This window comes from Ciona robusta, chromosome 8 (genome assembly GCF_009617815.1).
Source record: "Ciona robusta chromosome 8, ASM961781v2".
NCBI lineage: Eukaryota > Metazoa > Chordata > Ascidiacea > Phlebobranchia > Cionidae > Ciona > Ciona robusta.
In genome coordinates this window covers 7,407,955-7,424,204 of record NC_143242.1, presented here as the reverse complement: position 1 = coordinate 7,424,204, position 16,250 = coordinate 7,407,955, and the positions used below count along the sequence as shown (strand labels likewise).

The 16,250-nt window shown below is 36.7% G+C and overlaps 2 protein-coding genes across 2 annotated transcripts; one reads left to right on the top strand and one right to left on the bottom strand.

The window, feature by feature from the left end:
- Nucleotides 1–1,773: 1,773 nt before the first annotated feature.
- On the bottom strand, nt 1,774–16,211 carry LOC149732970 (WD repeat-containing protein 75-like). Its single transcript, XM_089882555.1, has 17 exons — nt 16,042–16,211; nt 15,516–15,645; nt 15,009–15,156; nt 14,609–14,807; nt 13,554–13,655; nt 12,802–13,040; nt 12,372–12,440; nt 11,985–12,094; nt 11,724–11,826; nt 11,184–11,271; nt 10,421–10,560; nt 9,693–9,861; nt 8,867–9,048; nt 3,870–4,015; nt 3,182–3,352; nt 2,647–2,759; nt 1,774–1,966 (listed from the first exon to the last, which is right to left on the bottom strand). Exons 1-17 carry the CDS (start codon nt 16,149–16,151, stop codon nt 1,816–1,818), a joined length of 2,370 nt encoding a protein of 789 aa, XP_089738681.1. The 5' UTR covers nt 16,152–16,211; the 3' UTR covers nt 1,774–1,815.
- LOC149732971 (uncharacterized) lies at nt 4,439–8,397 on the top strand. The gene is made up of 5 exons (XM_089882564.1): nt 4,439–4,583; nt 5,359–5,538; nt 5,977–6,183; nt 6,584–6,707; nt 7,051–8,397. The coding sequence occupies exons 1-5, from the start codon at nt 4,497–4,499 to the stop codon at nt 7,929–7,931; spliced, it is 1,479 nt and encodes a 492-aa protein (XP_089738690.1). The 5' UTR covers nt 4,439–4,496; the 3' UTR covers nt 7,932–8,397.
- Nucleotides 16,212–16,250: the final 39 nt, after the last annotated feature.

Below are 16,250 nucleotides of genomic sequence, written 5' to 3'. Positions count from 1 at the left end.
GGCTGGGGTAAGATGGTATGTGCTTCTATTCACTTTTAACGTCCCATTTAGTAAATAAAACACCTTTGCAGAATTATATAACCGTATCCTCACGACTATAAAAGTGCGTTGATAATTGTTGAAAACACAATTAGGAAATATGGGATATTATGGGCTAACGGGATCCATCTTCACCCACAGCACTTTATGCATCACATAACTAAACCACACGCTTGCAAGGTATGAATGAATCGCCCCACAGACCCTCGTCATGCATGAACGCTTTGGTGTGACGTCATTTTTTCCTGACTAGCAAAGTTACTGTTCAAACTCATAAACTTATGGAATGGCACCTTTGTACACGGTGCTATAACTTTGAATGTAACTTATTTACACTGTGGCAGGTCAACGGCAGTCGTTACAACACGGGTGGTCTGTTTTATACACCTCGTGCCCGCTTACGAGGTACCACAATTATATAACTTATCTACCCTCGCATGGTGTGCTGACGACAGCAGTTATAACACGGTTGCTCTGTTTCCTAATCGAATGTAACTTTGTCGGGAATTATATTATTATATGTGTCTTGGCTAAAAGACAGATACGCCCTCAATAATGGCAGTATCATGCTGTTTTATAGTAGCGGTTGGGGTTTCGGCCACAGATTTTAACATACATATATATATCTAAATTTCACAATATGCATAAAGATTGCGTACTGTCGTGTAAAGTGGCTAATGGCTTAACGCTTTTTGTGAAGAGGTTGTTTTAGTTGTTGCAGGACGAAATGTAGAAACATAAAATAAATAAAAGATGATATTTTGATCCACTGAATAATGAAAAAACACTCGTCAGGAAATTTCGCTTTGAAATTAAAATCATGTCACTTGTACCAATGTATGCATCCAGACAATCAAAGCCTCAAAAATAGCGCCAGAAATTAAATTGGAAAAGGGCTGTAGTTGTTAAACCTGACGCTTTAAATTACGAGACACAGTTAATTAAGCGGACACGACTAATCGTTTCCTTTCCCATGTATAACAATGAGAATTACACTCAATCGCAATGATTAGGGAAAAACATTATTAGGATAATACTGAGAGAATTTGCTCTGTGTATAATGATCTTCTTGCATTTAAGGTCTCGACATAGCCCTGCCCCGTACTGTATAAGCAGGCAGTCGGCAAGAGTTAGGACCTGCACTTGCTGTTGCCTGTATCGTAGACGCCGATTTGTCGAATAAACTGAGTTGAAACCCGGACTTGTCATGGAGTCGTTACTGTTTTGCTTCAAGTCAGACTTATGTTGAGCGGGGTGCGGGTACAAAGCTCGGGACACGTGAGAGCGGCATGGTTTCGAACGGCGGATGGAATGAGGGGACGACCTGCGCCTCAACCTTCTGCCCACAATATAACAACGTGTGTTATATTAAACAAGAAAAACGTAACCATTCACCGTATCATTATTTATCGCATTCACCGTATCATTATTTATCGGCCAACTATAGAATATAGACCGCTATTCCTGTGCCACACTGAACCTCACCCATATATAGAATAGAATGTGCATATACAATGTTGGGGTAATGGGCCAACTTTGTCCTAAATCCCAGGTCCCATGGCATGCCTCACTGTAGGACCTCACCCATATAGAATGATATTTATTGAGGCTTAAATCCTAGGTCCTGTGTCGTCATTGTTTCTAGGATCTCACCCGCGTGGAATAAACGAATGTCTGTTGCAGGTATCTTACATTAGTTCTACGTTTCCATGCATTATTACAATGATAGAGGCGTATTTTCCGTTTTCTGTTTTATTTGAATTACAACCACGGAAATTATTTTAAATTTGCAAACGATTCTGCCAACCAATCAAAATCGTCCACGTCCGGATCTGGATCGTTCCGCTTTAAACCAGTTTTAACCGGTTTAACATTCAAGGTAGAAGGCTCTGTCGTGCATACCTCCATTGCAGTTACGTCTTCCGATCTTAAAAAAAGAAATTGTTTTTATTTATGTTTTGGCAGCAGAGATAACAGTAAAAGTATTCGGTTTCATACACCTTGTGCCCGCTTACAAGTTAGCATGTATTTAACTTTGTAGTTGTGTAATAAGGCTAAATATGGGTTTAGTTGGTAGTTTGCTTATTGTACTATTTGTATGAAACAGGTTCTAAGGAAAAAAAAGACTAAAAGAATGGCCATTTTGATTTTTTTGTAGGGCGTAGACAGTCGGTATACCACCGGTTCAGTTGCAGGTTCTTTTAGATAAGAACAGGAAAACAATTTTACTACACAATTAAACAGCATTATATTTACCCAGCAATAACATACTATCCAGCTATCTTTTTTCAATGCTACCAAAACTTTAATATAAAAAGATTTTTATTAGTTTGTGATTTTAGAAAACTGGGATTAGTCAGAATGTGGACTATAATAAGGAAAACTCTGTTTAAAATCTAAGTACAAAACAAAAATAGCTGTTTTATTAAACAACCTATAAGTGTCTACTTTTTCAGTGTTGCCTGCACTGTTTATAGATCCTCAAGCGTTTATGATTGTGAAACACTGGTAATTTTTCAGTGTTGCTTGCAGTGCTAAAGGATCGTTAGGAATTTATAATCATGAAACACTGGTAATAGTATGGATGCCAAAATATATATGACTTACTCTTCATGTATATTTGCACCATCAAGTAACAAAGCTGCAACAAATTGTTGACATATCTTGGGGATTGGGGGCAAAACATGGGATTTTGTTTCAAGGACGACTTGCACTGCTTCCTATAAAGTGAATGATTGTGTTATAATGTATTGTAACCATGCTAGTAAGTTAAATGGATGAATGGAACAATAGTCGTTATAACACGGCTGTTCTGTTTCATACACCTTGTGCCTACATACGAGTTACCACACATGTAACTTATTTATCCTCGCATGGCGGGGCAACGGCACCCGTTATAACACGGGTGTTCTGTTTCATACACCTTGTGTCCGCTTACGAATTACCAAGTATATGTAACTTTGTTTGTGATTGTTTTCTGTATGGCTGACAATTTGGACAACCCATTAGTGACCACTGGGTTGGAGCAATTCCCGGTTTTGCGCAAGGATATATATATGCCCACAATGGTAGCAGTATGGCTGTTAATATTCCTGCCCTAAATACTTATTAACTCGCAAAAGTAAAATGTTAAACATTTCACCTGTAATGTTCGGTTTCGAATTGGAACACCTGGCATTGTGATGTCATCAACAGCTTCTTTGTTTGTTGATAATAGAGATGCAATCGGTGTTCTAAGCGTGTCTGTTGCTACGGGTAACGCTCGGTTAGAAACTACTTTGGATTGCTCCTTGGTGGCGAATTTGTGCACTGTCTGTGGAGTGATAAGTTGTAACGGTAAGTTATGCTGCCATGGTATAGCGGTTATTAATGTGGTTCAAGGGTTAGAGTGCTTGCTTCTAAGCCAGAGGATACAGGCTCAAAGCTCGATGCTGCTACCATTGTGGGTGTATATGTCCTTAAGCGAAACACTTAATGGTAAAAAAAATACCCACATATTTACATACATAGTAACTTGTGGGCGGCACGAGGTTTATGTAATAAAACACCAGGGTTATAATGACTTCCGTTGCCCCGCCATGCAAGGATAAATAAGTTACATACATGGTAACTTGCAAGCAGGCAAGAGGTGTATGAAACAAAACACCCATGTTAAAACGACTGTCGTTACCCCGCCACGTGAGGCTAAATAAGATACATTCGTGGTAACTCAAAAGCAGGCATGGTAACTTAAAAGCAGGCATGAGGTGTATGAAACAGAACATTCATGCTAAATGTTTTTATGCCACTTAAATATATAACATTAAGCGAGATATATACAAGTACTTTACCATTTTATTTGATATCATATACAGCTGGGATTTAGCACACCAAGGTATCTCATCATTTCCACCTTGTACAAAACATGCCGCCAATATTTCCATCTTTACATTCTGTGTGAATGGTGGTTTCTCATCAGATGGTTGAAAGACATGCACTGCAAATGTAGAAGGGTAATATGGGGTTTGTATACTAATAGTAGGGAAATAAATTTATATATATAGTAGGGTGGGGGAAGATAGGAAGCCTTTTTATTTTATTTTTTCGTCCCATTCAGTAGTAAACAAAAAATATTTAAAGAATTATAAAACCGTATTCTCACGACTTCGGTAGACCGTTGTTAATTGTTTAAAACATGATCAGGATATTTGGATATTAGGTGCTAATGGTGTCCCATCTTCCCCCACAGTACTATATAGTTATATATTATATTACATGTTTTAATACATCAAAGGAAAAGTTTAATTACTGCTAATTGTTCAACTATTACATCATAATTGGCGCAACAACAATAACCTTTGTTACGCCACATATAGTGTGTGTGATGTCACACAGGAAACAAACAACTTCCTCCCGGCAGACAAACCATCATTATGATGTCATAAGCAATAACAACACAACAGAAGACAGCCATTGTGATGGAGACAATTAGAATTGTTGTTTTTATTTGTTTGATTAATTATGGAGATTGTCAAAATGACACTCAAGTTCAAGGCAGAAGTTCAGTAAGTATTATAATTAATTATATACAGTTAGTTAGTAAGGTTGAACGGGCAAATACACATGGTATTATACAAGAAATAGCTCTTCTGATAAAAGCATAAATTTCTATATATAAATGCATCAGCATAATATATAGATGTTTCGCCACATGGCAAACAAAACAATGGTATAAAAAGTTTACATTTTCTTATTAGAAGAGATATTTGCAACAGATGATTAAAGTCGTTTATGCTTTAACTAGTATGCTAAAACATATGATGTCACCAATGCTTAAAAGTTGGGTAACATGTGACCCCAGGAACCCCTAATGTTACCCCTATGTATTCATCCATGTATTAAAACTGATATTAAGTTTATTTAAAAGGTTACAGACTTTAATTAGACAAACTCATTTGATTGAATTTAATAGAAATCTGCTAACCGTGTGCTAACTACCCAAATACAATTATATAGTTTGTCTTTTTGAGCGATTTAAATTTTGTAACTAGTTTAAACTTGACTTTATTAATGTGCCAGCCACCCAAATACAGTCATAAAGTTTTTTTTAACGATTTAAATTTTGTAACTTGTTAAAGTTTCACTTTAGTTTTTTTTCAACGCTATGCATTTACTTTTAATTCTAGGTTTTTGGCTTTGCACAATCTTATTTTGTTCTTTGGTAAACTTGACTTTATTAATGCTAGTCAAAAGGTGTTTTTTTGAGCGATTTAAATTATGTAACTTGTTAAAGTTTCACCTCCATTTTTTTTAACGCTATGCATTTACTTTTAATTCTAGGCGTTTGGCTTTGCACAATGGACAGCATGGGCTGCATGCACTGCTGGCGAAAGTTGCAGCTGGAAGAGACAGCACTCGTGTTCAATCCACCACAATCCTAGTGGTGCGTGCGGCACAATAGCTTGGAAGGAAGAAACCATGGAGTGTGATAGATGTATAGGGGCAGGGAACAATGTTTGGGTGGGTATGTTTGTAAATATCCTTTCAGCTGGATGCTAACACATTGTGGGCATGTGCCCTTGGGTAAGACACAGTAATCCCTCCAACCAAGTGGTTACAAACAGGTCATGAAAGAATAACATTGGATAGATGTAAATATGCACTGGACTCAGGGGCGAACCAGAAAAAAATAAGGGGGGGGGGGGGGGGTTAATCAAAATATTGTTCAAAACATTTTTTTTGTGGTATAAAAGATGGGGTCACGACCCCCGAAACCCCCTGGCTGCGCCACTGATTGGACTTCTAGTGTTTTCTGAAACTTAAGTGTTTTGAAATTAAGTGACCACTAGGTACACAACTGGGTTGGAACAATAACCGTTAACAGTCTTCCCCAAGGACATGTATCCACAATGGTAGTCGCGTTGTGCCCTGAACCGAATTCAATTTTGTATCTTATAGATACCGCAAGGGCAGTGGAGTGGCTGCTTCGGCACCGGCTGTAGCGACACCATTCAAACTCAAATGTTTAAGTGCTGGAACCATGACACGCAACCGACGTGTAAAAGGAAGTTGACGCGGTTCTGCCCCTCAAACCTGGTATGTGACGGTACATGGTCCAGTTGGTCAGGAACCCAATGCTCAGTGCGGTGTGGTGGGGGGTTAGAGGTGAGGCTGGTTTTTATTTTATGCTAAATATGGGTGAAGTCCTGCACAGTTAGTACATTAATTCATCATTGTATATGCACATTCTATTGTATATGGGTGAGGTCCTACAGTGAGGCACGCCATGGGACCTGAGAAAGGCTGAGATTTAGGCCAGAGTTGGCCCATTACCCCAACATTGTATATGCACATTGTATTCTATATGGGTGAGGTTCTACAGTGAGGCACGCTATGAGACCTGAGATTTATGCCAGAGTTGGCCCATTACCCCAACATTGTATATGCACATTCTATTTCATATGGGTTCGCATCTCTTTGCTATGTTAATGGATAAATATTATGTTAAAGACAAATCAGAATTGAACCTGTTTCTACATTAATAACCTTTTGTAAACATTTCAAGACTAATACACGACAATGCTACAAGAATGGCCGTGAAAGTTATAATTGCGACTCCACGACAACGCTCCAGATAGCTTTATTTGAATCCAGAATTATAATTTGTAACGTGTTTGATTGTAATGCAGGTGAGTCGAAATGTGATGTTATATTCAGTTGTAACTACCTAACCACTTATCTGCCAAAGTAGCTTGTAACTAAATAAATACATCCAGTAACACTAAAAATTTTGACAAAGAAATCGTTTTAAAATTTTTTGCTTTAAAAAATATTAAAATTTTTGCATACTAAAGCAACCGAAAAAAAAGTTTAACGTCACAAAATCTCTACCAAAAGAAATAATAACTTATTGTCCAAGAGCTAATGTTCTATGGACTAAGACTGACTTTACTTCCACGTTACATTGGTCTGATACACCTTATAGAAATACTTTGTCACTGATGCATACCTACACATACTTTGTAATCACAGTTCGATACACTGAATGGGGCGAATGCGTTTGTACAAATGGAATATCAAGAAGAACAAGAGAATGTCTCGCTAATTGTAACGGCGTCAACCAAGAGTCACAAACATGCAACAACCCCACTTGTACAACAACAACAACAACAGTGATACCTACAACAGTAACAACTCCTATAGTGACTACAACAACAACAAGAACAAGAACAACTACTACAACACAAACAACAACAAGCACAATTCCTACAACCACCACAACGGAAAATTATGGTAGAATTAACAAAGAAATCCCAGAAATTGAAACAACTGCCACGACATTAGAGTACGAACATGACGCACAAGAACCAACTTTAAAATCTTGGGTGAACAGAATCATAATAATAGCAGTGTCAGCTCTAGTGGTTGGCTTCCTTGCTTCAATTGCTATATTTATCCTTTGCTGTAGGAAAAAGTTTAAGAGGAAGCAAGTCGTTTATATAGCCGGGGATCAAACTGATGAAGTAGCACAGTATAATACATTAGACATACAGTCAACTTTGCCACCAGTTCAATTATATGAATCCATGACTTCTATACATAGGCCATCCTTACCTAACAGACCGTTACCACGCACACCAACAAGTATTTCATCTTCTATCATAATAACACCAAGTGCAAGTTCGACTATAAGACCACCTAAACCACCCAGAAGGAACCGACCAAACTCAAGACCAGACATGAATATGTTTTTTGACACATTAGCCCCACCAAGTAACCCCCCAGACACCCCACAAATGGCGGTTTCCGCACCAGTGTCACCTACTTTAAGAATAAACAATGCAGATGTTCAATATTCATCATTAAGGAAAATATCCGGAACGCCAGACCCTTATCTTGCTCCAATAAACTGATAAACACCAAGATCAACCAATTCAAAAGCAAATGTGTCATATTTTTCAAACTTTGATAAAAATCTGTGGCGTCATTGTTAAAATTAAAGTAGTACATGCTGTTTTAGGCTTAAACACTGGGCTCTAAAATATAACCCCTGTTTTAAAGTCACCCCAGGCCCCTTAACACCTATGTCCAACTATTCAATTAAGTTCTTAGTATATTTAATGAAGTCATGTTTAATTGCAACATTTTATTGAATTTACATTTATGTCAACAATGTTTTTATTAAATTGTCGTACTTTTTCTACTACCCACTGTACTTGTATTTCAGCAATGCCTCCTATGTGTGTATTCTATATGGGTATGGCCCTACAGCATTACATGTCATGGGATCTAAGATTCAGGCCAGAGTTGGCCCATTACCCTAACATTGTCTGCAACAGCAAGTGTTATTTATTTTCACATTAAACATATTTTATTGTAGACATGTCTTTCTACGGCATTTAGTTGACTATGTTTATAATTGATAGTGATTGTGAATTAAGCATGAAACATGAGAAGGAACTCTGTTGAAACTTGCAGCTATGTCTATATTTCCATTGTTATAATACAAAAGAGCACAAGAAATATGAGAACAAGACAATGAATGGTAAGAAAAAACGTGGTAACTTGTGGGTAAGGAGTGTATGGAACACAACACCCGTGTTATAACGACTATCGTTGCCCCGCTATGCGAGGATAAATAAGTTACATACGTGGTAACTCGTAAGCGGGCACGAGGTGTATGAATGGTTATAACGACTGTCGTAGCTTCGCTATGCAAGGATAAAAAAGTTGCATACGTGTTAACTCCAAGCAGGCACGAGGTGTGTGGGCCATACGAAGATAAATAAGCATTCATTCATATATAAGTATCTAGGTAATATTGAAATCCAATAGTTTAACTCCATACCTGTATGTCTTGTATCAATGAATGCCAGGTTATCAGAGAACGGATCTTTCACCAAAAAGTTGAAACCACAGGTGTCAATCAACCAAATCATAGAAGAGGTTATAACACTCCATGACTGTAGACTGTTTTCAGTTGCCACGACAAGTAAATGGCAGTTGGAGTCTTGACCAAATTCAATTTGCCTGGAAAAATATAACAGTGTTAAAGGATTAAAATCATCATTTTGTTGATATTTTTAGACAGAATCAAAATTTACTAAAACAAATTGACATCTATGGTGTGAATCCTAAACATAATAATAACAGTGTTATGATGTTACATTAGAACCCATGTATTTCTTTTCCATACAGAAGTGCTATTAGTAGTTTAAAAGTCACGCTGTACCGCGTACAAATTAAGGTTAAATCATTTATTCTCGTGTGACGGGACTCGACAGTCGTTATAACACCGGATAAAATGTCAAACACCTAGTCACACTTACTAGTTACCACATACATAACTACATTAATCTTCTCAAAATTACCAAAGTTATATGCAGCTTAATCTATTAAAAACAATATAATATTTATGACATTAACTCAAACATGATTATTACAATTTAAAATGTTAAATTCTGTAATTTTTTCCTTTGCATTAGCATAAAACATTACCAAATTCAAAAGTTTTTACTTTTTTCTTCGAAAGCAACATTAATCTAACTTAGTTGGTATCAGTTGTTGAGCTGACACATGCATTGCCTATGGCTTACTTTATATCTTAACGACAATCAGTAACTAAATACTAGTACAATAATAAAGCTTACAACAATAAATCGAATCTAACTTACTTAATATTAGTTCTTGCCGAGACCAACAGACTGAGGTCGTCGAGCAACAAGGGGTCGATGAGAGACACCGTGTGGCCAAAAGCAAGCGCGAGTACCGACCCATCTTGCGAGAACGAGGAATCCGATGAAGCGTAACCACGATACGACGTTGTGGACTCACAACACCAACCTGGTGGACATAGAAATATCATAAAACATCGGGCCAAGACAAAAAAATTTGGGAAATATAAAAATTTAATTAAAATACTAAACTTTTACAGTAAATGCAGCATAGTAAGTTTAAATTAAGAAAGCCTACAGTGTGGCATGCCATGGGACCTTGGATTTTGTCCACAGTTAGTCGTAAACAGCCATGGCGCTACAACTCATTAGTGACCACTGGGTTGGAATAATGTCCATTAAGACAAATACTCACACAATGGTAGTGGCATGGAACCCGGTATGGTTCCGTGAAGATGCATACCCCTATTAAGCCACAGTGCAGGACAGACAGCATTATTACTGTGGCCTTTCATTATTGCATCATTGTACACGCTCCAGTAATCGTCATGGTATTTGGTTGCGTTGTGTGCGGTAAACCGTGACGGTGACTTTTAATTACACGACTGTGAGTTTGGATGTTCAGTGGTCAGATTACTTGTAATATTGGCGAACGGACGTGAATACAAAACTATTACATTACCAATTACACTACCAACAAGAGTACAAGACAGAGTTACCCATCTTACCCTCGTTATCATCAAGAATCCACGTCTTAGCATAGCCATCCTCAGCAGTGGTCACACATAATGCATTCTTGGGATGAAAGGTTAACGATGTGATGTTGCGGTTATCATGGGGAGATGATATTACTGTGACCAGGCACCATCTGAAAGAAGTTCATTTATAACATTTATAAAAAGTTGAAAAATAAAATGTATAAAAGTATTGTAGTCGGCCATATGAAATATAATTCAAAATTATGCGTACGGCAGTTAACCATCTAAGAAAAAGTTCGGTAAAAAGTTCATGTTATTAAAGGTATGAGAACTAGTATGAGTGTATTGTATTTTACCATTTGAAACAGAGTTCAAAAGTGATGTGTATGGCATTTAACCATCTGAAATAAGGTTTAGGTTACTGCAAGCTATAACTATTAAGGTTCAAGTTATAAGTTACAATATAATAAGTATGAATATATCGTGTTTGACCATCTGAAAAGGACACAAGTTATCACAAGTTGGAGTTAAAAAAACTTAGCCATTTGGTTATGTTTAAAATCCAAGTAATTTTCAGTTTTGTATAAATGAAAATATCAGAAATATAGTGCAAGTATTCATTTAAAATTTTCACATTCTAGCAGAGTGTCTAAAGCCAAGGCAGGACTATACAAAACAAAGTTCTTATTTGCTGTAAGAGTCATTTAGTTTCCATGAATTTGTGTATAAGTAAGCGCTCTAACCAATACTGACATGGCCATGTAAGTTTATTTAATAAGAACAGAGTATTTACTCTTTATATGACTCATCAAATTTCCACATCTTTAGTTTTTGGTCAGTCATGTTTTCCTTGTCGTATTCCGCAGTTGCCATGAGGTGTTCTGTTTGTTTAAATAACAATTTATTTATCTCTTTTACAGTAATATAAAGTAGTTGAAACTAAGTTAAACAAATTATTTTGTATGGGTGGTTATTTTTTGTGGGACTTTTCTATTTTTTATGTATGGCTGATAATTTAGACAACCCATTAGTGACCACTGGGTTGGAGCAATTGCCGTTAAGTGTCTTGCCCAAGGACACATACGCCCACAATGTTAGCAGGGTCAAGCCTAACACGTGTGTTCTGTTTTTATACACCTCGTGCTAGCTTTCGAGTTCCCACGTATGTAGCTTTGTGGGTGATTATTTTTTTGTGTTTTTTTTTTCATTATTTTCTGTATGGTTGATAATTCAAACAACCCATTAGTAACCACTGGGTTGGAGCGATTGCTGTTAAGGGTCTTTACAAGGACACATATACAATACACCCACAATGGTAGTACTCACTACTCACCATTATTAGCAGTCACTGTAAATCCAACCCTCGTAATCTTAGTATGCGGAAGACTCTTCTCCAAATCAACCGGTGAAATATAGTTTCGACTTACAATGTCAAGCTGGGAATAAAGGTTGTCATTCAGATTTACTTTATATATCCGCAGCATAATTGCAACAACTGAATATACTACTTAGAATATTCACATAAGACATTATAATGTATTCCAAAGACTACATGCATACCCATGTTAGACAACATCACATTAATATTATTTACATTATATAGTTGTTCATCGTTGTCAGGGAAATAGAAGAGAAGATGGCCGGCTTTTCCGTTGGTCACGCATGACTGCGTTTTAGGGTCGTAGTTTAATCCACATGGTAGAGCTAGAGAGAATTAAGAAAGGTTAAAGAAATCATCCAAAAAGTTGCATAAAAAGGCTAAGGATAGGGGTAGGTGATTTGATTTTTAATTAGAGAAAAGAGATACAAAAGTCCTTTTAAATATAAAATAGAAAACAAAATTGAAAGTTAACAGTAAATACTAGATGCTTAAAATTTAGAACACATGTAAAAATAGTGAAAGCTGTGTATTACTTTCAAGTTCAGAGTGAATATCACAAACTAGATGTATTTGTAACATAGGCCTGTGGGGTTAACTTACATTGGCCAGTTGCTGTGAAACCTTCTATGGTAGTTCGTACAGTCATGTAGCTTGTGACAATGCAAATGGCTGGAAAGATAATGATTGACATCAATGTAGGCATATTATACATAAACTGTTGCAGCATTCTGTCAATGGCCAGCGCTGCTTTTAACCCAGAGGTAATGGGTTCGAAACTCAACGCTGCTACTATTGTGGGCAGTTTCTTAGACAAGAAATTTAAAGGAAATTGCTTCAACCCAGTGGTCACTATGGATGGCACAAGCATGTAACAGAACACCCTTAATATAACGATTGTCAATGTCGCACTACACAAATATAAACAAGTTTAGATTCCTTACAATAAGTGTGCAACAGAACACCAGTGTCATACGACTGCCTTGCTGGCCACACGTTTATGAACAAGTTCATTTCTTTTCATTCAACTTACAATTATCATTATGAGACGTCGCGTACAATTGATTATCATTGGAAGTCGTAAGCTGCTGGATAGCTGAGCCCAATCTGGGGAGGAATTGTTTTCCATCTGATGTCCATTGAACCATGACCCCTTCATGACCACCAGATATTACAGATGAGCCACTTGAGGTGTAAGAGAGCGAGAGTGCAGGTAACGAATGCCAGTGTTGTACGTTGAACGTGGCATTCTCAGAATCACTTAAGTTATACCTGGAAAAAACGAAGAAATAACCATACTGTTTTTTCAAACAAAAATGGTGTCAGCTGTACACAATATAGAACAAACAAGGATTTTATCTTTTGGGATAGGAGATGAGACAATATTATACAAAGTGGAAGGAGAGCAGTTTTAAATGAAACTGTATGCCTTACAGTGGTTATTTGGGTACACACAACATGTGTATTAAGTTAAGAATGTATACTAGCACTCATAAACACCTCAGGAATATAAAGAATGGGCAAATGTCGTATACATAGAGTCTTGTATCATACAAGCTTAAAGGTTTTTTTATAAGATAAGAAAGGACAGTATAATTTAAACAAAATAAGTGCATAGAGTTATAAAGGTATCGAAGTTGGTATTACATGTAAGAAAATCAACTGTTTATTCCGTAAGTGTGTGTATACAAGCACATATATTATGCTTAGTTGCTTACATTATATAAGACTTGTATCTATATAACACATTTAAATTTTAAGATTCGGCAATAACACTATAATTACCAGAAACGTAATTCTCCATTTTCATGCCCAGTAACGCATTGTTCCAACTTTGGATGGCAAGCTATACACCTTATTGCTGGTTCTTTAGGATTTAAATCATGTCTGGAAATCAAGATGTGTCACGTATTACATCAGTACTCTCATAAACATGTCTTAACTCAGTGCTCTTCAACCTTTTATGGGTTGGTGAACCCCTAAAGTTGTTGCGTCGAACTCATGCACCCCTGATTGCTTTAACGTAAAACTAATGAAGTTTCACAATTCCCAGTGATGCAAGATATAGAATTCATATAAAAAAATGTAGGAAAGTGGCTAAATTGGTTAAAAAAGTTTAAAATGAAAAAATATTGCTGAAAATTGTTGAAGTTTGTGATGCACCCTTGTATACCTTTTTGCACTGGTGCACCCCTGGCATATTTTGGTGCACCCTATGGTGCACCGTGCACACCGGTTGAAGAGCACTGTCTTAAAATATTAAAGCAGTCACCCTGAAAAGTGTTGGTGGTTCCTTGTGTGGCACATTTTTTTAACATGGGTGACAGCATAAATAATTTTAATATCATTTTAATAACACATCATTTTTTATATCATATGTTATGGGCTAATGCCCCCTCAGTTTTAGGCTTTACCCTGCTGTTAGGTGTATTCCTTATGTTTGACAACTATGAGTGTAACTGCATTTTAACAAAGTCACCCCAGGTTTTACCCTGCTGTTAGTTGTCTATACAAACAAGCAGAGTCAAAGTACATTGCATTCACCACATTAATCAATGAGGTTCCCTATGTTTGACAACTATGAGTGTAACTGCATTTTAACAATGTCACCCCAATTTTTACCCTGCTGTTAGGTGTCTATACAAACAAGCAGAGCCAAAGTATATTGCATTCACCACATTAATCAATAAAGTTCCTTATATTTAAAGACCATGACTGTAACTGTAATTTAGCAATGTCACCCTAGAGGTCCAGATTTTTCTCACAATTTAAAAAACATAACACCTATGCCCTACCCGAATAAAAAAATAGAAATACATCAGTTTTTAGACTATATATACCTGACTCTGTTTTTTTTTTTGACTTTGTCTGGTTTACAAAACACTAAGAATGATTTTGGTTGCGCAACGACAAAATATCCTTTAGAGAAAGCAATAGTTTTGTCTGTCAGCTTGTCCATGCTGTTCGCAACTACTTCAACATCATCCACTTTTGGTTGACTAAATTCAAGCTTAAACCGACAGAGTTCGTTTCTTTTGTCTGTAAAAAATGAAATAAATGTTTTGTAGAATTAATGAATTCAGTGCGGTTAAGGTCGTTTTTAAGTTTCTGGGATTTGGGCCAAACTTTCCACTGGTTTTTAAAATTTGCTATGCTCTAACTGCTAACAACTGTTACTGCTCCGCCATGCAGGGTAATAAGTTACATATGTTAATTTGTGTGGGTATAAAAACAACCAACCTGTTCTCTGCACAACAAAGGCAGTGCTTGGATATTGTGGTAAAGTATATATTCCATATAATGGGGTATTGAAACCAAGTGAAGATAAAGCCACCCCGTCCTCATAGTCCCATAACTTTATGGTGCCGTCTGTGGAACTTGTTATCGCCTATATAAACATGATGCTGTAATTTTATAAACTTCATATATTATGGCCTGTATATGGAACAGAATGCTGTGGTTTTATACAGGTATGGGTTACCCTCTTAGTTACATACATGGTAACTCATAAGCAGGCATAAGGTGTATGAAACAGAACACCTGTGGTATAACGACTGTTGTTGCTTCGCCATACAAGGATAAATAAGTTAAATTTATTTATTCCTTAATAAAGATATTTATATTTACAGCCACATTGGCATTCATACATAAACTACTTTTATTGAAAACATGACTGTGTAGTAAATGAACATATTTTGCAAGCAAAACATTGTACAATACAAACAATACACATCCATGCATACATACCTGCAACTTATTACATGGGTGATGGGCAACCATTGTTACAGTGTCTGTATGGCCAACCAACTTCTGGCAACATTCCCCTGTGTTTGTTGAATACACCTTCACAACATTACCACATGGACATAACAGATATCTGGGGGAAATATTTAGTTGAATGAAATAATGAATGCACAGTACTGAAGACCATATGCCTAATATTAGTATAGTAAAAAGTTGTTCTTAGTTAAAGTTAACACATGAATTGGTAACTTTTTATCTTCAAGTGACGGGGCAATGATGGTCGTTGTGACACGGGGTGTTCTGTTTCATACACCTCGTGCCCGCTTACAAGTTACCATGTATGTAACTTGTTTATCCTCACATGGCGGGACAACAACAGTCAATATAACACAGATGTTCTGTTTCATACACCTCGTACCCGCTTGTAAGTTACAATGTGTTTAATCTTAAGGGGCATCCAGCTTTTAAATTTGAACAATATAAAAAGTATAGAAGTTTAAATACAAATATGCTTGGTTTAAATGCTTACTTTGAATCTAGAGTGAATAAGGATTTGAACCGAACGATGCTAGAACCGCCGGTTTCAGTGACGTACAAGCTGACGTCACTTTCGACGTCACATTGCTTCTTCTTTTTCATTCTGGTGGTGAATAGTTGCAAAATATTACTTAACTATACCCTGAAAAAATGTAGAACGCATTGTTACAATTTATTATCTGTTCAGCGTATGCTATGTTA